At 36.4% G+C, this 21,657-nt stretch overlaps 4 protein-coding genes across 5 annotated transcripts; all 4 read right to left on the minus strand.

Moving 5' to 3' along the window:
* LOC109842891 (probable inactive histone-lysine N-methyltransferase SUVR1) lies at window positions 315-7,134 on the minus strand. 2 transcript variants are annotated; one of them, XM_020411800.1, is made up of 6 exons: window positions 7,114-7,134; window positions 5,977-6,034; window positions 5,776-5,871; window positions 5,590-5,700; window positions 980-1,091; window positions 315-835 (listed from the first exon to the last, which is right to left on the minus strand). In XM_020411800.1, exons 2-6 carry the CDS (start codon window positions 6,001-6,003, stop codon window positions 537-539), a joined length of 645 nt encoding a protein of 214 aa, XP_020267389.1. In that variant the 5' UTR covers window positions 6,004-6,034; window positions 7,114-7,134; the 3' UTR covers window positions 315-536. The 2 variants fall into 2 exon arrangements, with proteins under 2 accessions (XP_020267389.1, XP_020267388.1); XM_020411799.1 differs by lacking the exon at window positions 7,114-7,134 and adding an exon at window positions 6,136-6,292.
* On the minus strand, window positions 7,865-9,668 carry LOC109841743 (serine/threonine-protein phosphatase 7 long form homolog). Its single transcript, XM_020410686.1, has 5 exons — window positions 9,133-9,668; window positions 8,977-9,064; window positions 8,454-8,900; window positions 8,031-8,384; window positions 7,865-7,876 (listed from the first exon to the last, which is right to left on the minus strand). Exons 1-5 carry the CDS (start codon window positions 9,666-9,668, stop codon window positions 7,865-7,867), a joined length of 1,437 nt encoding a protein of 478 aa, XP_020266275.1.
* On the minus strand, window positions 10,052-11,566 carry LOC109841744. Its single transcript, XM_020410687.1, has one exon. It carries the CDS (start codon window positions 11,564-11,566, stop codon window positions 10,052-10,054), a length of 1,515 nt encoding a protein of 504 aa, XP_020266276.1.
* On the minus strand, window positions 14,912-20,854 carry LOC109842838 (probable receptor-like protein kinase At2g42960). Its single transcript, XM_020411741.1, has 8 exons — window positions 20,493-20,854; window positions 19,142-19,808; window positions 18,957-19,061; window positions 17,160-17,282; window positions 16,901-17,071; window positions 16,689-16,818; window positions 15,782-15,991; window positions 14,912-15,326 (listed from the first exon to the last, which is right to left on the minus strand). Exons 2-8 carry the CDS (start codon window positions 19,798-19,800, stop codon window positions 15,210-15,212), a joined length of 1,515 nt encoding a protein of 504 aa, XP_020267330.1. The 5' UTR covers window positions 19,801-19,808; window positions 20,493-20,854; the 3' UTR covers window positions 14,912-15,209.

Here is a 21,657-nt window from a genome sequence, read left to right on the forward strand (position 1 = left end):
TATGAGTCTATGAGTCTAACTCCATAACATCTGGAGGTCTGAATACAGCTTCAATATCTCAATTGAATATGCAACATCTGATGCTCCTGCATTACCACGTTCATCTTTATTCTGATAAGATGATAACTGCCGATAGGTTATTGCAAGTCTTTATTATAGAGATCTCTTTATTAAGCACGTATATAAATAAACATCATTGCAAAACCTACCATACGACAATGCCAGCGCTGCCATCACATAATTTCCAAAAGAAAATTTTAACAACAAATGAAATTTTCAAGTTAGAAAAATAGGAAATAGCTGACTCAATTGCATGCAAATCCCCTATGCTGCCATGGGAATGGAATATTATATTAAAGATCCATGCGCACATATGGATATATACATACATAATATTGAGGAAGAGGGACATACATATGTCGCAAAAGAAACATGTTTTCCTATGCTACCATGAGAACGGAATATTACATTATGAGATCATCCGCAACAGTATGCAAAGAGAAGTTAATGTTGTTGTCCATCTAAATTAAACAGTTTCACATCACACCAATAACAGCTAGATATATCCTCCAGCCCATTCCTTGCTGAGCAGGTTTATACTTCCTCTCTGATTCTGACTCGCTTATACATCCATAACATGGCTGACGCCGATGTCTCACCACCCCATTAGACTCCTGCAACTGACAAGGTTCAGCATTTGAGGATGGGCTTGTCAGCTGCAGGATACTTTGACTGGTATCTCTAGTCACGACGGTACTTGATGTGGCATCTATCACATCAGGGAGTTCATCTTCATGTCTGTCCTTGTCTGAAATCAGAGCGACCCCACCTGGACCTAAGAGGTTTCAACCATAATTCATACATCACATGAAATTTCATCAGTTTAGCTAAAAAAGGATAAGCCAAAACACTACCAAATACAAAGAAACATGTCTATTGATTCACAGCTAACAGAGACGGAAAAAAGAAAAACTTATACCGGAATGTAATCCATCTGAGATAAGCTCGGGATGTGAGCTTGTCTCCACAGCATCAACAACCGGATTGCAGATTTCTAAAGCCATTGAAGTATCAGCATCTTCTCTTTCTACCTGATAACAGACTGTGAAGTTTGAGTTTCAAAGAAAATGAACAAGGTAACAAATATATCAAACACAAGGAAAAATGAAGAAACTCTGCACAGTTTTTCTGCATAAAGCAGAGATCTAAGTTCCATGTACAGAAAACATACCTACACATCATTATACCTCCTGCCTTACTGCAGTGATATGTATAATATATTGTACAACAAACGATGACTATTCATGTTCACGACATGCATAGACTGTGAATGCATGTACATGCATAAACACTTACACATAATAACATAAATGATAAAAATATAATGAAATGAAATTATAAAGCTTATAGTTACCCAAAACAGTCATTCCTCATTAGAAAACTGTAAAATTAAATATATGCATCCACAAATCAAATTGAGTTGTAGGTCTCAATTTTCATGCATAAGCAATTAAGTCGTAAGTCACTGAAAACATCTCCAGACATATTGAGTACACAATAACTATTAAAATTATTTCAAAAAGAGCACACAAAAAATATTCAGTAAGTCTTACAATATCCAATACATATTGTAAGTTCTATAAAAATACTTGTGCAGCATGCTTCCATGATCATTCAAAGAAATTTATAACCTTCAACCTACTTAGTTCAGCTAAATTATGAGTAGAATATTTATTGGTGATTAGTATTCTCACCTTTACTTATCAAACCATGCCCCCACCACATTCTCTCTGGAAGCATGTGACTGTCTCTTAGTACTGTTGATTTTCAGTTGTCACGTCTACCTTATGTAAATTGATATATGCAAGGTCCTCAGTTAAATAACTAAGTCCTTGATCATATCCCTCCTTTATATATAAAGAAAATTTGGTGGAATTCCTAAAGACACAGAAAATTGACATGTGTCATGTTATAAAGACACAAGAAATTGACAAGTGTCATCATAAGTATAATGACATGCGTACACCTAATCTTATATTCACCCAAGAATTCTCATCAAATTAAAACTATCCATAATTAGAAAATTCTAATAATCAAATATTTATAATCATTATCAAATTATAACTATCCATAAATAAAAAATCTCATAACTATATATGTAAATATAAAAATTAAAGAAAAGAGACTCGTGTAAAGAGCCTTTCTACATAAATCATGGATTAATTTCAGAAAACACCCCTCAACTATTTTAATTTAAGAAAAGCCCCCCTCAAGTTTGAGCATATCATATATAACTCCACTCAATTATGAAAAATTTAGATGATCCCTTGAACATTCCTCACTTAATCCCTCTCAAATATATGGTGTCTCAAAAAAACCCTCTCAAATATGGGGTGTGTCTTTAAAAACCTCTCTCAATTATTTTAATGTGAGAAACCACCTCGACTCTGAACTTATTGTAGATAGCCGCCCTTAAGTTTTAAATTTTAAGAAATCCCTATGAACTCTTCTCACTTTACCTATGAACTCTTCTCACTTTACGCTTTGAAAGCTAACATTATTAGGTCTAACATGTCACATGACAAGTAGGTAACTGAGAAAAGACCAAAATATCCTTCAATCATAAAAAATTACTTTGATTTTTAGGATCAGAGAAAGGAGGAGAAAGAGGGCAAAAAACATTGTAAATTAAAAATAGTTCTTTTATTACCGGTTGGGAGTTTCTTTGTAATTAAATGGGTTAATTTTTAAAAAGGTATTTCAGTTATTTAACATTGTGAAAATGACGTAAGTTGAATTTGGTAAAAAAAGTGTGAAAGATTGGAGTGTGGGTGGGGGGTGGGGGTTGTGAGACACCCCATAGCTGAGGGGGTTTTCTCTAATTTAAAAAATTGAGTTGGTACTCTATAATATGCTCAAACTTTAGGTAGTTTTCTCAAATTAAAATAGTTGAGAAGAATTTTCTCAGACATCCATCATAGTCGAGCGGTTTCTTCTAAAATTAACCTTAAATCATATAGGTAAAACTATACATATGTCAAATTATATTTAAAGTTAATGAATTAGTCTTCCTCTTAAAATATTAATGATAAAATTATCATTTTTATATTATTTATTGATTTGATATCATGTTTTTATTGATTTTTAATAGAGGGGTTTTTGTTTCATCCATGTCCCTCTTAAAATTAATAGAACACAAGACACCATCAAAAACATATAACAAGTAAAGATTTAGAAAATTAAAAACATTCCTATTACAAAAATATTTCATGCAATCCGAAAAAATAAACAAATAATTTACATAAATTGCTCAAAATATTATCTTGAATTCTCCCTGCTTTATCTGATATTTTCTAAATAATTGTATTGAAATTCTAATTAGTTTTTAAGATTGTTCTAGGACAAAATATTTGGATTCTTATGATATTTTTATGGATAATTTAAAACCACATATAGTTTTCAAGTTGAAATTCTAATGCAATGATCACAAAATTGAGGTTTCGGCATGAGATTATTTTTGAAATCAATATGTTAAAGCTTTGTATCTCATCTAACGACAACATTTTATTTGATTTCTTCATGTTGCACGGTTTAACTTAATATACTCTTTAGTTCATACCAAACCTCAAAAGTTTTTATCAACATAAGATGAGCTTGCCAGCTAGCAAAATCTCCATAATTCATACATCGAAGAGATATTTTTGGTATTGTGATCATATCAAGTGCTTTTTATTTAAATATTATAAAAAGATAAATATTAAAAAGGAGAGTTTGATGGTTAAACAATCTAATTTTAAATTTAAATTTTTGAAACAAAAAATATTCACACGCTCATTCAGCAAACTGACTTTTTTCTCTCTTTTTATCTTAGAATATTATAAATAACAAGGAATATTATAAAGGAAAGGTTAGTGGTTAAACTAGCTAGCTCTAAGTATTAAATATTAAAATAAATGTTATCCACCTCCTTATTTTGAATTTCTTTTAAGTTTCAAACTATTTGATAAAAAAGTTGCAATTTAGATTATCTAATTTTTACAAATTCATATGTTATAAGTCATTGGTATAAGTCATTTGCATGCTCATATCCATAAAAATGAAGTGTGTGAGCGTGTGTAGAAGAGAAGCAGTAGTTCAAAAAAATTCTGTTCAATTCAATTTAGAAGCACACATGCATATGACTAAAGAAGAGACCTCTGGAGATCAAACATTACATATTAAAAATCAGTCTTTTCCTCTTCCAAGCTAATGATGTGGGTTCAATTTTTGTCATGTGCTCCATATTACTTATTTTACAAAGTAAGACTCACCCATGCGAGCACGGGCAAAATACTTGTAATTATAATTTGCATTTGTCGTTAAATAGTATAGTGTGATTACATGTCATTAAATAGTCATCATTTTTTTGTATAAATCAGTAAGTGTTCGCATAGTTGTTTAATTAATATGTTCTACAATTCTCCTCAACAAGAATCTGGTTTAGTGATGGCTTCTTCATTAAAAATGATGTCATAAATATTATAGAGCGGGAAGTGATTGCATATCATTAAATAGTCGTGGTTTTTACACATCTAAATTGGACATGGGTATGGGTTTGGGTACATGACATGAAAAATTTATAAAGGGTACACTACTGGAATACGGCTGAAGCACATGGGCTGAACTCATAGTTCTTAAGTAAATATGCAAACAACCATTTGAAATCATAATTCTAAAGTAAACATAGTTTGAAACAAGCCCGACCTTGTCCAAGAAGTTTCACAAAGTGGATGTGAAGTGTATGATATGCGTGTCATACATCCATTAAGTGTATAATGACTTAATGAGTGTTTTAAATCAAAACATGCAAGTCTTAATGTGAATGCATATATTCAAGAAGTGTCGAATCAAATACGGGTACAAGATACAGCTTTATAATAGAAGTAGACATGCAACATAGTTATGTATACATCGGTAAGTGTTTGCATAGTTATTTAATTTTCATATTCAAAAAGAAAAAGAATCTGGTTTAGTCATGACTCTTTCAGCCTTCAAGAATGCGCTCACTTCCTAATGAATGCACCTACTCTTTAATGTAAAAAAAAAAAACTAAGTACCCTTCTTAAGACTTGAGCGTTGTAAAATGAAATGCGTATTCCGAGCATTAATGTTTGGTACTAGCTTAGATAGTAGATAATCAATCACATTAGCACATTGCACGATTATGTACAATATTCCAAAATCCGCATTTTGGTATACAATAACTTACTACAGAATATAGCAACCTAAAACAACTATAGCAACATACAGCAAAATATCACAACATGCAACAAAAGAATACCATACACTGAACTACTAAAATAACAAAGTGGGTTTGAAAATAACTCAATGTGGGTTTTTTAGGTTTAAAAGTGACTTTGCAAGGGAGTGGATTTTTTTTAAATGGCGGTAAATCTTTGGGTTTATAGGGGGCAAAACCCTTCATTTTCTTCAGAGACATTGCATAATTATGAACAACATTCCATAATCCAGATTCCAATTTGTAGGATTATATTTCATTTTATACGTAGAGATTAAAGGGAAAATTCTATGAGGAGAAAGAAAGTAGACCTCCATCTTGTTGTCTTTCTCCTCATTCTCTTGTTGCTCAAGGATTGTGTCAATGACAACCTTATAACAAGCTTCTTCAATGAAAACCCACCCTTCGTCTCCTCCATAAACCTTCAAAAAAATGAAGAAAAAAAGCCAAGATCAATTTCTGAAGTGAACTAAGTAAATATAAATTAAAAACTTTACCTTTAGAAGATTTTTGATGGTTTTGCTAATGACCAGCTTTGAGAAGCCAAAGGGCATCAGGTGATCAAAGGCAGCATCGATCCGCTGCAAGCCCGTCTGCATTAAATTAAAAATTTTCAAATATCAAATTAAAATACACAAAAAAAGGGTGAAATTTTGATGTAAAAATAATTTTTTTTTTTTAACAAAGCAAGATTCGACCTTTTTCGTCCTTCCTCGTGGAGCCATTCACGGTAAAGTGCAACCACCAGGATAAAAACTATAAAATAAAATTAAAAACACTCACATAAATAGACAGAGGGAGGTTTTATGCAAAAAAAAAAAAGGAAAAATATAGAAAGAGTGAGAATTGGAGTGATCCTTGTACAAAAAGGTCATGGGCTTTGATTCGTCAGGAGGAAAAGACCCCAACGCAAAATAGTTTTCCTAAAAATGCGCCACCCTAATTTCTACCCGTATAAACGTGGGCCCCACCGTATCAGCAAGTTCATCGCGTGGTGGCTGTACACTGTACATCATGCAGTTATTATATACATATTAATGGCGACCTTTCAGTTTTGGTTTTTGCCTGGTTTCCTTTTCGGGGAAAAAAGTGGGGGTTTTGTCATATAACCCCAAATCTTCCACAGTTTTATATCATAAACTTGAATCTTCATATTTGTAAATTGACTATCAAATCCTCACATTGGATCGAAATATTAATCTTGACTTAATAAAGTCGAGGCTGTAAACTAAAAATATGTGGGTGTCATTTAATATTTTAGAAGGACAATTTTTTAAAACAGTCCCTTTTAAATTTTTATTTTTTAAAATCGACCCTATTTTTTTTTATTTACCAAAACCGACTCGTTTTTTTGATTAGCAGCCTAATCACATTCCTAAATAGTCGGGGTTGCCAACCCCGACTATTTAGGACTTAAATTTGTATGGTTTAAGGCTTCTAATTAAGGTTTAGCACCATCCTAAATAGCCGGGGTTGGCAACCCCGACTATTTAGGAATGTGATTAGGCTGCTAATCAAAAAAACGGGTCGGTTTTGGTAAATAAAAAAAACATGGTCGATTTTAAAAAATAAAAATTTAAAAGAGACTGTTTTGAAAAATTGTTCTAATTTAAAACTATGAAGATTTAGCGGGTTTATGTAGAATAAACAAAGACATGGGGTCCAATACGACAAAAACCCAATCGTATCAGAGACCGATTATTAATCTGAGAATATAAAATAAAATCTCAACTACTACATACACCAAGAAGATTATACTCTGTTAACAAATAACGCATAAATAAAATAAAAAAGGGAAATTAAAAAAAAATGTGAATCACAGACAAAGAGCTCACAGTGATTGAGTATGCTTCTCTATTCTTCTTGAACTCAGATTAAAGAAGAGAGAGAGGGAGGTGGTAGGACTGTTTGAATTTGGGTGATAGTGATGAGTAACGCGGAGAGTAGGCAGGAGTGGGTGACAGCTGACCGGGGATAGTATTGCAAATGGACAAATTTTCAAAACCAACCTATTTCCTCTTTTAATTGCAAAAAAAGACCCGTTTGGGTTTTATTTAGAGAAACCGACCTGGTTTCAGCACTGTCGCTGAAACCAGGTCGGTTTCTCTAAAAAAACTTACGAAACTACACGGGAGTTCAACTCCCGTGAAGTTTAGTACGTTTTTAAACTTCACGGGAGTTCAACTCCCGTGAAATTTAAAACCATCATTAAACTCCACGGGAGTTCAACTCCCGTGGAGTTTGTTCTGTTGTTAAAACTCCACGGGAGTTGAACTCCCGTGGAGTTACAGGCCAAATTTCCCAGAGAATCGCTCTCTGGGAAATTTGCACTGCAACTTCACGGGAGTTCAACTCCCGTGAAGTTGCAGGTTTTACAAAAAACATGCACAGCATGCATACATCTACCTATTTAACTCATATATACAACTATTTACCTGTTGACAATAATTACTGCAATATATATATTATTTAAACACGCACGAAACAAACAATACGCAAAAATATATACAACTATTTACCTGTTGACAATAATTACTGCAATATATATTATTTAAACACGCACGAAACAAACAATACGCAAAAAGATCACATATCGAGCTATAATGATCCATAAAAGTATAGTATTTAAAAATTCATACAATTTATAAATTTTAACAAAATAAGTTCAAATACAACCCAATATAGCTCCTCTCCTTCCTCTCCCTCTCTTCCCCCTCCCCCTCGCTCTTCCCCGCCCCCCGCGCTGATGAGCCTCGACTATCTGTGTATCCGGCTGTGTGTGAGGCTGCGAAGTGCCGGCTCCATCAGCATGCGAAGTGCCGGCTTCATCAGCATGTGAAGTTCCGGCTCCATCAGCATGCGAAGTGCCGGCTCCATCAGCATGCGAAGTGCCGCCGTCATCGTCACGTGGCCGTCGGCGCCGAGTGTACGCTTGCCCAAATGATCGAGACCTGTCCTCACGGCCTGCGAACTCGTCGACGTGAGTCTTATGAAACACCTGTGCTATGGTCTTCTTGATCCTGCCGAGGAGCCCTAACGCCACCTGATCCTGAATCTCAGGCACGGTCGCATCAATATCCGCCTGAATGCTATCCAAAGCACGGACCTGTGAGGTAAATAATTTAATAAGTACCAACTCAAGAAAAAAATATTATAATTTAGCTTAGAAACTTACGTAATCTCTCTCGTTCATCCCACTAGGGATGTAACTGTCTGTCGGTGGCCGTGGCATGTGTCCAGCTAAGGGCTGTGGGTCACGTGTGATCCATCTACGTGTGATATCCCAATACCAACCCATATATGCGGTGTAGTCAACAGCCGTGGGCCTCGTATCCTGGATGAAATCATACCTGTGAGCCCACCTGTCTATGTAGGCCGCACGGACTACGGCCCAGTCGTTATGGTGCGAAGTAGGTCGCCGCCGACGAGATATCTGCTCAACAGGATCTGGTACATGCTGAGAGAGCGTAAACTGTCGTAGCACACGGTCAGGGACATGCATCTCCACGATCTCCCAACAAATCAATGGAACTCTCGCTCTCCACAAGTCGGGACTATCTCGGCAGATAGGTGCAAGAGAATGTATATCGAGCTCCGGCGGTGTATAGGGTCTCCACTTGAACTGAAATAAAATAAAACATTTATCAGTATCAACAACAAAACTATAATATTCATAACGACTTGAGATTTATATTTACCTGTTCGTGTTGGAGACCATCAAGCTCATTTCGGTAAAACTCACGATGGCGCGTCGCTGATCGGTACTTAGCGTACCGCACGTTATACCTATATGCAGAATAGAGAATATATAAGTACAAATTCAGTGCGAATAAAATTTGTGTGTACAATTATACCTGTACGCCAAAGGAAACTGCCCCTGTAGGTCACGGTGCACAAGTAAAGTAGGGCGTCCAATATGAATGCGCTCCCATGACCAAATCTGTATCAATGTGCAGCATCCCTTGAATTCTTTATTTTGCATCAGGGATACTCTTCTCAACTCTCGATACAAATATGCCAACACCGCACTGCCCCACGATAGTGCGTCGCATACACCAAAATCCTCCAGCAGTGGCAGCCATCGTGCATGTACTAGAGTCTTGCTCGCATCCGGAAAAAGCACGCACCCTATCATGTGTAATATGTATGCACGAGCATGAAACTGGAGCGTCTCATCATCGGCATCCTGTGGTATATCGCCCTGAAATGTCTGACGAAGCCACGATAGCTTCATCGCACCACTCCTCAAGTCGGGAACCTGTCCAAGAAGCCGGGTACATACCTCGGGCCAACTATGATCATCGGTGCCCGTAACTGGCAGCCCATCGATTCGGAGCCCAAGAATGACGGCCACGTCCTGTAAAGTGATGGTGCACTCCTCTATATGCATGTGAAAGGTGTTGGTCTCTGGCCTCCACCTCTCAATCAAAGCAGTGATAAGCGGCCAATCAAGCCTGATATATCGAACCGTCGAGCACTCCCGAAAACCAGCCTGAGAGATCAGCGCTAGAACTCTCTCATCCTCAATGACCCAAGATGAATGGCTCTGTGAATGCTCGATCATGGTGATATCAGGTACGGGCTGCACGTCAAAAAAGAATTGATTAAGTATAAAGCAAAAAATTAAAAGTTGGTGCCAATGCTAACTAGCATATCACAAAAGATGTTTTACCTGTCCTGAGCCAATATAATCTGAAACGTGGCTCGCCTGGAGGGTCAAAACTTCGGGGCGTCTCGGTCCCGGATCCATAATGAATATAACTGAGAATTATATTAGAAGACAATTCCAAGAAGCCGGGCACATACCTCCGGCCAACTATGATCATCGGTGCCCGTAACTGCCGGCCCATCGATCCGGAGCCCAAGTATGATGGTCACGTCCTGTAAAGTGATGGTGCACTCCCCTATACTCAAAGGAGGTAATATCAGTGGCCCGTCTTGTGTCCAATATCGACTATCATATGGTGGACGAAAACACTCTTTGTATGTTTGTCGATAGTTGTAAGTAGAATACCAAGCCTCGACGAACTCATAGTGTGAAATCCTCGCACCACCTTGTAGATCAGAACAAGCCGCGACAACATGTGAACAAGGAATCCATTGTAATTGCGGTACGTTGCAAGTGCACGTACACGAGTGATCCACTAACATGTTAACTTTATAAGAGCGATTTTCTCTATGTGATATTCCCTCAATGACTTCCCATTCATTAAAACTGTATCTTACGACATGAAAGGATCGAGCTTGTACAATCCGAGCCGCTAACATTTCATCATTTTTCGGTGTGAGCTCCGAGCGGATATTTTCACCAAGTTCGCGACGTCGTAGAAAGAAGTTATTAAGTCTGTAGAATGTTTTAGCAACTAGTGATTGTATTGGCATACCGCGTGCTCCCTTGAGCACGCCATTGAAACTCTCTGAAGCGTTCGTAGTCATCATACAGAACCGTCTCCCGCCATCTTCACATAAAGCCCACTTATCAACATTGTGTGGTCCCAAACTAGTTTCGATCCAATCATGTGCAGCTCGGGAGATAAACTTAATCCTCTCTCGTATTTGGTCATAAACTAATTTTTCTGTTGCACAGCCGGCTTGCCAAAGAAGATCTTGAACCTGACCGTTTCCAAATTTCTTCTTGAAGTTGTCCCTAATATGTCGCAAGCAATAACGATGTGCATGTGGCTCTGGGAAATGACGTTGGAGTGCTCTTGGAATTCCTTTCATCCTATCAGATATGAATGTAATCGACCGCGCACCCACACTAGGGATATGATATCTAATGCATGCAAAAAACCACGCCCAATTCTCTGTGTTTTCAATATCAACCACTGCAAACGCCAAAGGAAACAAACCGCCATCCGCATCAACTCCGGTGGCAACAAGCAAAACTCCTTTGTACTTGCCGTATAAGTGGGTGACATCAATGCTAAGAAGAGGACAACAATATCGAAACCCCTCAATACATGGCCCAAATGCCCAAAATACACCGGTGAACCGCCGATCTCCGCCATCAACGGGGTCCGAAGATACTTCGTAGACAGTTCCTGGATTTTCTCTTTTGAGGGCTTCAAGATAATGAGGTAAGATCTCATACGATTTATCCCAATCACCGAATATTTTTATCATCGCCTTCCTCCTAGCATCCCAACACTTGTGATATGATACATCCAAGTTGGTGGCTTTTTGCACTAGAAGACGAATATCTTTCGGCCTTAGATCAAAATCCTCCCTCAGATGCGGTAAAATCAATCGATATATGAAGGAAGAGGATGCATTTTTGTTATTCATCTCTAATCAAGGATTGCTACAAGTGTGGAGTCTGTTGTATGCCGTGATTTTGAATTGCCCGCCTACTCTTACACCGGAGCGTGAATTAAGCTTCCACGGACATTTCGCATTGCCGTCGTGGTGTCCACCAATATCTTCATCATCGCCATCTTTGCGATAGAAACAAACCGCATTATAGCTTGTAGTATTATTTTTTGTTGGCCTAAACTTGACATTTTTTGCAATGGCGTACGAGCGAAGCGCATGGATCAATTTCTCCTTGCTCTCATATAGATCTCCCTTCACGAATGAGAAGTCCTCGCCCTGTGTATCATGACCGCTATTAGTGCCAATAGGAACACTTTCCATCACGGAGTTATCGATCCATTCTTCTCCTTGAAGTTCATCGGGCGGCGGATCCTCTAAGACAACATACTCATTATTAGCATAACACCCGTCAATGTGGTGGTTGTCCCCTTCATCACGATCTATCAAGGTCATGCTATCAATTTGTAAGCCCTCCTCTTCATCATCATTCTCAGATTCAACACTTGCATTATCTTCTTGAACTCCCGTGTTAGTATCGACCGCATTCGAAGTGCCCACAAGCGAAGGACCGCTCATATATTGTGATTGTGTCCAACCTTCATCTTGTTGAGGAGATAAAAAGCCAACAGAATCAACATCAGGGTCCTCCAACATGCGGGAATACATTCCATCATAATTCAACGATTTGCCCAAATTCCTTTGATGTTTTTCAATGAACAATTCAATCGAACGCTTCTCGTCATGTAAGACTCCAATAAGACTCATATCGTAGTCACTTGATATTTGAATGCCGCTTGTCCTGTTCTCCACGACAGGATAATTGCAAATAACATTAAGGTGATACTCACGTGAGTTGGTTAATGTAAGTTTGTGCAATTCATTAACCAACTCATCGAAAGTACACGATTTTGTTATAAACAATGGTCTCGTCGTACCTCCTTCATAAACGGGCATATTATTTTCGAGGTATTTAATCTTCCCATCATACGAACACAAAATTACGATTCGATCGTTCATCATTACCTCTGAAGAGTAAAACATTCAAGATCAATATTACACGAAAAGACTTTAAAAATTTATTGTTACTTAAAATTAAATCCTATATCAATTTTAGGGAACCATAATTTATAACAAATTCATATACCGATTCATATACCGATGTCATACATATGTACCAACACTATTTTTTACATTATTGATAATTTACCCTCTAACTCGACAAAATGATTTAAGTTTTCTTCACATATTTCATAAAATTCACAATTAAATTCTCAAATCTAATTGATGTCATATAGCACTAATTTTTAGATTTTTTAATTGATGTCATATAGCACTAATTTCATAACTTATTCACAATGAAATTCTAAAATCGACAAAATTATTGATAACACAATTTTTTTAAAATAAATTAGATGTCATACATATGTATTAACACTATTTTTTACATTATTGATAATTTACCCTCTAAATCGACAAAATTATTTAAGTTTTCTTCACATAAATCATAAAAATTTCACAATTAAATTCTAAAATATAATTTTTTACATATAATCACCAATAAATAGCGAGGAATTACAAGAAATTAAGAGAAAATCTAATTTTGGGAGGAATTTACCCTCAAATTGTCGAAATCCGGCGAAGTTGACTGTTCCGGCAGTCGGAATCAAGGGCAAACAGTCGGAAAGGAGTGCTGGCGGTCGGAATCAATGGCCGGCGGTAAACTCCACGGGAGTTCAACTCCCGTGGAGTTGCAGGGTAAACTCCAGCGAGTAACTCGCTGGGAAATCTGGCCTGCATCTTCACGGGAGTTCAACTCCCGTGAAGCTGCAGGCCAGATTTCCCAGCGAGTCACTCGCTGGGGATTTTACCCTGCAACTCCACGGGAGTTGAACTCCCGTGGAGTTTATTGAGGGTAATAAACATCATGGGAGTTCAACTCCCGTGAAGTTTAAAAACGTACTAAACTTCACGGGAGTTGAACTCCCGTGTAGTTTCGTAAGGTTTTTTAGAAAAACCGACCTGGTTTCAGCGACAGTGCTGAAACCAGGTCGGTTTCTCTAAATAAAACTGAAATGGGTCTTTTTTGCAATTAAATAATGAAATAGGTTGGTTTTGAAAATTTGTCCGGGTGATAAATGATGAACCCAAAGCGAAGAGGGACAAACGAGCCAAAGCCAGAGTGTAAAGCTAAGAAAACCCTTGCACCTGAGAATTACTCCTTGCATTATATTATAAGCTGGCATTGTTCATCCACGTGATGGTGAGAATATAAGTGGCAGCTCCTGTCCCCAGATACAAGCACAACCACAAGATACGTTTTTTGCAAAGCCATGGCCCTTTTTGCTCCTCACATGAAAAAATTTCAATTGATGAAGATAAGCTTCGATTATTTCTTAAAGATGCATTGCTTTCCTTGCACTACACATCTCTGATGTTTGGAAAAAGGCGATGTTTGGTTGGTTGGTGTGATGTATAGAAGAAAGATGCCATAATGGTCTTCAACAAAAAATTATATATAGAGAGAAGAATGACATCTTCTGGTCTAACACAAATCTTAAACCTACATATTACTTTACGATTAGCTATCAGTGCAATTTGCATGAATCTTAATGCACATATTATTTTACTACTAGCTATCACTGCATTTAGACGTGCAAATTGCACCGACAACAATTATACCCGTTGAAAATATAACTGTACTGATAACCAATGGTAATGCATATATGTTTTTTCTCTGAGTGACTTTCCCCATAGATAGGAATCTTCTATGTTACCACACATGCAGACCAACAGTTCGACCTAGATAACCATATAGAAGTAGCAAATATTGTCTTGTTTGGTCGCATGAAATTGTAACGTGCGGTTGCAATTTGCATAAAAGAAGTTAATAGTCATAGCTGCCTGTATCCCTATAACAATCACAACTGTAGTGAAAAAACTGAACAAGTATATTTATTTAGTTTTATCACCATTAAAGTTTTTCTTGTGATAGCAACTGTAAAACTGAACCTTATATCTTTCTTTTCCTTTTTATTTCTCTTTTCTCTTTTTATTTTAAGAAAAATAGACATGCAGACAACTCCGTTAAAACTCATCTTTGCTATAAAAACAAAAAAGATTGTTTTTGCAACTGCATGTACAGCGGAAAAAAGATGCCACAGAATTGCAACTATATATTTTGTAAACTACAAATGTAATTGTAATTTGCGCTATACTAAACAGATACAGTTGCACTAAGCAGTAAGCTAATAGAATCATAAGAAGCTACAGTTTGGAGAAGTATTAATACAGTAGAGAAAACTACAGTTAGCTGTGGGATAAATAAAAGTATCAGTCTCTTTGAGCCATTTGAAGAACTCTTTTAAACAAAACATAATGCAGATATCTGTACAATAAAAGATCCAATTGCGTAAAATGAGGAGTCTTTGACCCTTGAATCTCTTATCAGCTCAATGGTAGTTAAAAAAAGAAAGAATAAGAGCAAATATAACCCAATAACCCACAAATTAAACCAAAGTACTATCTACTTCCTTTCAAACACTCTCAAAATCTAAGTCACTCAAATGTTAATGGAAATCCTTGAGCTCATTATCAAAGAGAAAATGTCTATAATTGCTCAGCTTTGTGATGATGCCGATGTTTCTGCTTTGTTGTCAAGATCGGCAGAACTTATACTCTCCCTTAAGGGTTCAATGTCCAAGCTTGCTGTGTGGCTCCTTCGATTTCTTCGATCCTGGCGAATAATGAAAACACAATTCACTGTAATCCTATAAAAGTTGAATGCATGAGAAATAATATTATAAGAATAATGCTAAATTACACTACAGATTCTCTATTTCAATATTACAAACTTAGAACATTTTTCAAAAATAGGGATACGTGGACTATGAATTGCATGTTTGTCTTTCATTACCAAAGTAGCAATGAGATTAGTAGTGGAGTCAACATTTCTCATAAAATAATTCACTACAATCCTGTAAAAGGAGATAGTGCTAACTATATTATTAACAGCACTACTTTGGTACTAGAAGACTCAAATCATTTCCAGAGATAGAGATATGGGGTCTTGATTGCATTTTGCGAGATAGAATTTTACATGCTTATATCTACCTGTGTCACAGTAGTATGAAATGAGAAGCATAGTTAGCATTATTCATAGTATAACGTTGTGGTCTAAGGGTTGACAACCTCACGAAATGGACTATCTTCGGCATCGAGCATTCTAACAACTTGACCCATCTTAGGCCTCTTCTCGGAGTCAGGATCGACACATCTCAGAGCAACTATAAGGGTTCTTTTCAGAGCTCGCGTTGAGGGTTTGGCCTCAAGTTCACAGTCCACCAACTCCTCGGTTCTCCTGCTTCCCACCATTAATTTAAACCATTCCACAAGATTCACCTAAGCAAACAGTAACAAGGTGAGGGCTTCAGTCAAAGTCTAAAATGTACTTATGTTCTAAAGAAAATCAGGCAGAGAAGCATAGCAATCATTTAAAATAACAATGGGTAAATTTCACAAAAACCATCGAAACAACTGTGATGAAAATTTTGAATGTGATGCAGTGGGAGAACATGATACAACATTCAAGTCACATTTTTATCCATTTTACTACATGATGTGATGATGTTATCTATGAGATTCGCTAAATTCTAGCCGTTCAGTATAATTTGGAAGTTCAGAAGGTTTTCCGGATTTATAAACTGTAAGGGTTTTGTGTGAAGGGGGGGGGGGGTGTTGTGAAATTTACAAAAAACATTTCAAGAACCTAAGAAAATAAAGTATTTTTTACGATTTACATACACAAGGTTACACAGTAGTACTAGGGGCTGCATTACAGCTCAATTCATTGACATAAAATAAACAGGACACTGCAACTGATTCAAATAAAAATTAGTCATATGAACAAGACTGTGGACTGTATTTATATAACTTCCAGCTGAAAGAAATAAATTCTATGTATCCATCCACCACTAACTCCTGCATTCTGCATATGCCAACAAATTAAACCCCACATTGCATATAGCAATTCTTAGTAACATAGACTAAAGGGAAAAAGTGTACATTGTATGAAATATATCTAAATTTAGTAAATTACCTCATCTGCGGGCCTCTTGTAATCTACTGGATCCCTCCCTGTTACAGCTTCAAGTAGAAGTACTCCAAAACTGTAAACATCACTTTTCTCATTTAACAATCCCGTATTTGCATACTCGGGTGCCACATATCTGAAACAACAGTGATTTTAGTTCAAGGGATCTTTCACATACAAAGTGTAATGAACCGAAAAGGAATACAGAAGATCTTTACCCAAATGTCCCCATTACTCTGGTTGCCACATGACTTTTCCCTGAGCCCAAGAGCTTGGCCAAACCAAAATCAGAAATCTTGCCATTAAATTCATCATCAATTAATATGTTGCTTGACTTTATGTCTCGGTGCACTACTTTTGGCTCAATTGCTTCATGCAAATAAGCAAGCCTGCAGCAATTAATTTTCTTATTTAATATGCATAAATAAAAGTAAAACATGTTTATTTTGTATTCAGAGGTAAAAAATGAAGACTTACGCCTTTGCTGTGCCTAAAATAATCTTCATGCGGGATTCCCAGCTAAGAACACCATGATGACGCATAACTCCATGAAGCCATTGCTCCAAGTTCCCATTGTTAACATACTCATATACAAGCATCCTAATAATAATAAACAAATAAATTGTAACATGTACACTAGAAAATACTAAAACTAATGCAAAATTCAAATATAGCCATTATCTAAAAAAATATAACTGATTAGAATTCAAACATCTAATAGTCTAAGAATTTAAACTAGGATGAACAAACAGAACATGGAATAAGAGACCAGAGTCAATCACAATTCACAAGTGAATGTTCTTCTATGTTCTGCTGATGCTCAAAATTTAAACTGTAAATAGAAAGAATCTCTATAAGTAGGATTTTGGAGATTAGTACACTAACCTAAGTAGGATTCTTTCATTTATAAACAACTACCAAGGGGGCAGGGCCCCCTGGATTTGTTAAATATACCGAAGTTTCCCTTTTAATGGCGAGTGCTATTGAGGTATAATGTAAACCCTCTATGCAGTCGGGAAGAGGCCGAGGGTACGAATTACATCAGTTTACAACCTATTTCCAAAAAAAAAAAAAAAAGGGAAGAGAAAACATACTCCTCTAGGTGACTTCACATTCCAACAAGTAGCCGTACATATTTTGTTGAGATATAGTTGCCTAATTAATCAAATCTATGTGCTCTGCAGTAATATCAGAAATAACTATGATTTTTGCTATTCGTTATTGGTATTGCATATTGAAAGACTCAATCTAGTTAAATCTTGATTTGTATGGAATGAAACCTGCACTAATGATATGACTAGATTCCCATATGGTGACCAGAAATAACATAATGAAAGTGAGGGAAAAGAGCATAAAAACAACTGTTTTTGCTTTCTTTAATAGTTAAAATATTAGTTGTATCTTGATTATCCTCTTAGTATATTAAATTAACCAGCATACTGAAGAAATACCTCAACTGACTTTTGATTCTTGACATGTCATGAAAAAGATCAGGTCATGTTATTCAGCAATTATTTTGAATCGTATTTTCTATTCATCTTGGAAGGATGTAAGTGAGTTTATCTGTCAGTTATACTTCTTGTTTCAGGGACCATGGACACTATTAGCTTATCATCATTTTCAAGCTCAGGGTACATTCATTTAGATTATAGCTGCTTTGCCTGATTCAAAAGTCATATTTTCACTTCCATTGAGGAACTTTTTTAATTAATCTACTAGCTTTAAGCTTGCTTAATGCTGACTACCTACAAGAAACTATGTTTTATTTGCTTGATTCTAAAATACTACTACTGTTTTTAGTACGAACTTATTTTAGAAAAGTGTTCAGATCGTCAAATAGATGATCAAGATATATAACCCTACTTGCCAGAAAAATGGGTAAGATCTCATTTCACTTAACTCGTTCTGGTCTTTTGCTGCTGCCTTTCTACATATGATTGTCACCATCGTAGCAAATGGATTTTTAAAAAGTGTTGTGTATTATTACTTGTACTTCTTCGGAAATTTATTCTATACATATAATTTCAGTAATTTCACATGCTTTGATACATGGTAAATCATAAATACACCCTTCAGTTTTGCTTCAAGGGCATTTCGTTAAGTGCCAATGGAAAAGACTTACATTTTCTTATAATATCAAAGTTCAAGTAAAAGTGACAACTATATTTCATATTTTGGCATCTCAACTAGACAAGCATAAGCAACAAGCTCCAAAGCACACATAAAGAAAATAGATGCAACTGAAACAACAGAACAAACAAACAAAGTCCTCACCTGTGAATCCCTTCAACACAGTACCCCAACAGCCGCACCAGATTTTTATGTCGGACATGACCAATAGCCTCTACTTCCACTCTAAATTCCTTCTCTGCCTGCCCCCTACAAAATACAGTCATATTAGCCAATACCCCAAATAAGCAGTTGAAATTAAACAAGAAAAGAGATACAAAAGAACTTACATGTTGTTAAGCAATTTTTTAACAGCAACCTCCGTTCCATTAATCAACCGTCCCCTATAAACAACTCCATATCCGCCCTCACCGATGACATTCTCCTTTGAGAAACGGTTTGTAGCATATTCAAGATCCCTAAGAGTGAACCAATGGCCCCACCCGAGATGAGAACCATCTGGAAGACCAATCAATGGGGAGGCAGATACTAGTAAATGAGGAGAATATGGTGGTCTCCTTGTAGCTCCTGAACTACCATCATCACCAGAGTGTGAACTTCCGGCCCTATCAACGTGGTAAACTGAGCTGCACTGACTCAAATTATCAGCATCACTCGACTTACTCATTGTAAGGTGTGCCAATGTTTTTCTAGAATCCTTGTCACTAAAGTTATCGTGTGAATAAGGACCTTCTCGGTCATGGAAACTTTGAGCTAAGGTGTGACCAGAAACCCTATCGACTGTGATTTCCTTTGAGACGTCAGGAATTTGAAAAAGCGGGAACTTGTCATAGGTTCTCCTTGTCTTTCTCCGGCAAGCGACCCATACGGATATTATGGACAGGGCGGCCACAATCAATGCAAATACACAGATGCAAATTAAGACCCAAAGTTTAAGGCCGACGACTGGCATTTTCTGGGACAACTCAACATTTAAGTTTTCCGACATTTTGATTTCTGTGTCGCAAAGAGAGAGTAGCATCAGATATGGGCGTTTTTTACTGCAAATTACTGTGATATTATTCATATAAAAAGATAACGAACTCTACAATTGAAATATAGAAATTACTAATTGAGTGATAAGCTCCAGATTGTCAATCTTTAGCTTATGTTGGAAAAGAAATGAGATGATGCAAAGTTACTAAAGAGATTCTAAAGGTTAACTCTTTCTCATGTGTTATTAAGGGAAATACTTAACAGGGCTATCAAAAATAACGGGAACAACAATACATTTAAAAGATTAAACATTCTACCACATAACAATTGCCAAGTTTCCACATGAATAGAGCTGATAAGAGATATGTCAAGCCTCACGCTCAGTAGACAAGCTCCTTGATGATGTCAGGTTATTGCTTTACAAAATTGGAAAATTTCCAAAAAAAATTCCCAACATTATACTGAATACAGAAGATAAAAAAATCAGCTGGCATTTATATTCAAGATGATACATTTCACAGTTCCACCTGATGACTCAAATTAGCAAGCAACAGGAATGAGGCATGTCAACAAAACGGGGCAAAAATCCGATCAAAACCTCTCTGTAACCGTTCACATTCAATGCCATAACAGAGAAGTAAACACTTAATGGCATTGAGAATAGAAAGTAACTGGAAAAATCAAAACTTCGGGGAAAAAAGATACCCCTTTTGATGATTCAATCTCTTCGCATAGGGACCAAAAAAGCTGAAACTTCTGCTTGAATCCTCTCCGCAGAAACAAACAACCAAAACTCTCTACTACCCAAGATGTGAAACTGCAGTGAGGTTGATTTCCAAGCACAAAAATCCACAATGGTGGTAAAAAAACCAAAAAAAATACTCCTCTTTTTAATATCTGAATTAGTTTATCGGGACAGATGTTGGGTTTCTCTCCCTCGCTCTGTTGAGAGGAGCCATTGACAGAAGAAGAAGGAGAACTGGAGAAGCTTCGTTTGCAATGGATGGGGGAGAGGAGGAGAGAGAGAGAGAGAGAGAGAGGAGTAGAGCAAAAGCAAAAGAGTGAGCGCTGGCATACGGCGTTTAGAGCCATTATTATTAGTAATTAGTAATAATATAATAATAAGAGGAAATGATTTATTAAAGGAAGTTAAAAATTTGCATTTCTGTTTTCAGAAAAAAAAAATGATAATGAATGAGCAGGTATCACGTGGGAAGGAGATTTGAGGGTCAACCCACAGAACGAGGCTTGCTGGTTGGCATACGTGTTGTTCATTTACTGCTTTCTCCCTACTTCCATGATAATAAACTTTTCTTCTTTTCTCGAAACCCCAAGCACTTTCAGAGTTTTGCAGTGGATCTCCAATAATTTCTAAAATTGCACTAAAAACCCCAATAACCATAGGAATTACAAAAAACCCCCAATAAGTTTAAGCATTTTGCACAAAAACCCCATGACGGCGTCGGTCCATATATTTTGTTGGTGAGACATTTAGATCATGAATGTGGACTGACGTCGTCATAGGATTATATGCAAAATATAGAAACTTATAAGGGTTTTCAGTAATTTTAATAGTTATTAGAGATTTAGTGCGATTTTAGAAGTTATATGGGTTTTTTCTACAAAATGCTAAAAGTTCTTGGGACTTTTAGTGTAATTTATTTTTTTGTTCATATCTTTTTTATTTTTGGTTATTTCAAAAGGGTTAGCAAACGTGTTTAAAAAAGTTTATAGCACCAAAGAAAGCTTCATATTAGTATAGTGATAAATTATTGATTTATGATTGTTTGTGGGAAAATTGAAAGAAGAAAATTGAAAATATGATTTATTGTATTATCTCTCTAACTGGCTTAGACAAAGAATGAATACA

The sequence above is a fragment of the Asparagus officinalis genome, chromosome 5 (genome assembly GCF_001876935.1).
Source record: "Asparagus officinalis chromosome 5, Aspof.V1, whole genome shotgun sequence".
Lineage (NCBI taxonomy): Eukaryota > Viridiplantae > Streptophyta > Magnoliopsida > Asparagales > Asparagaceae > Asparagus > Asparagus officinalis.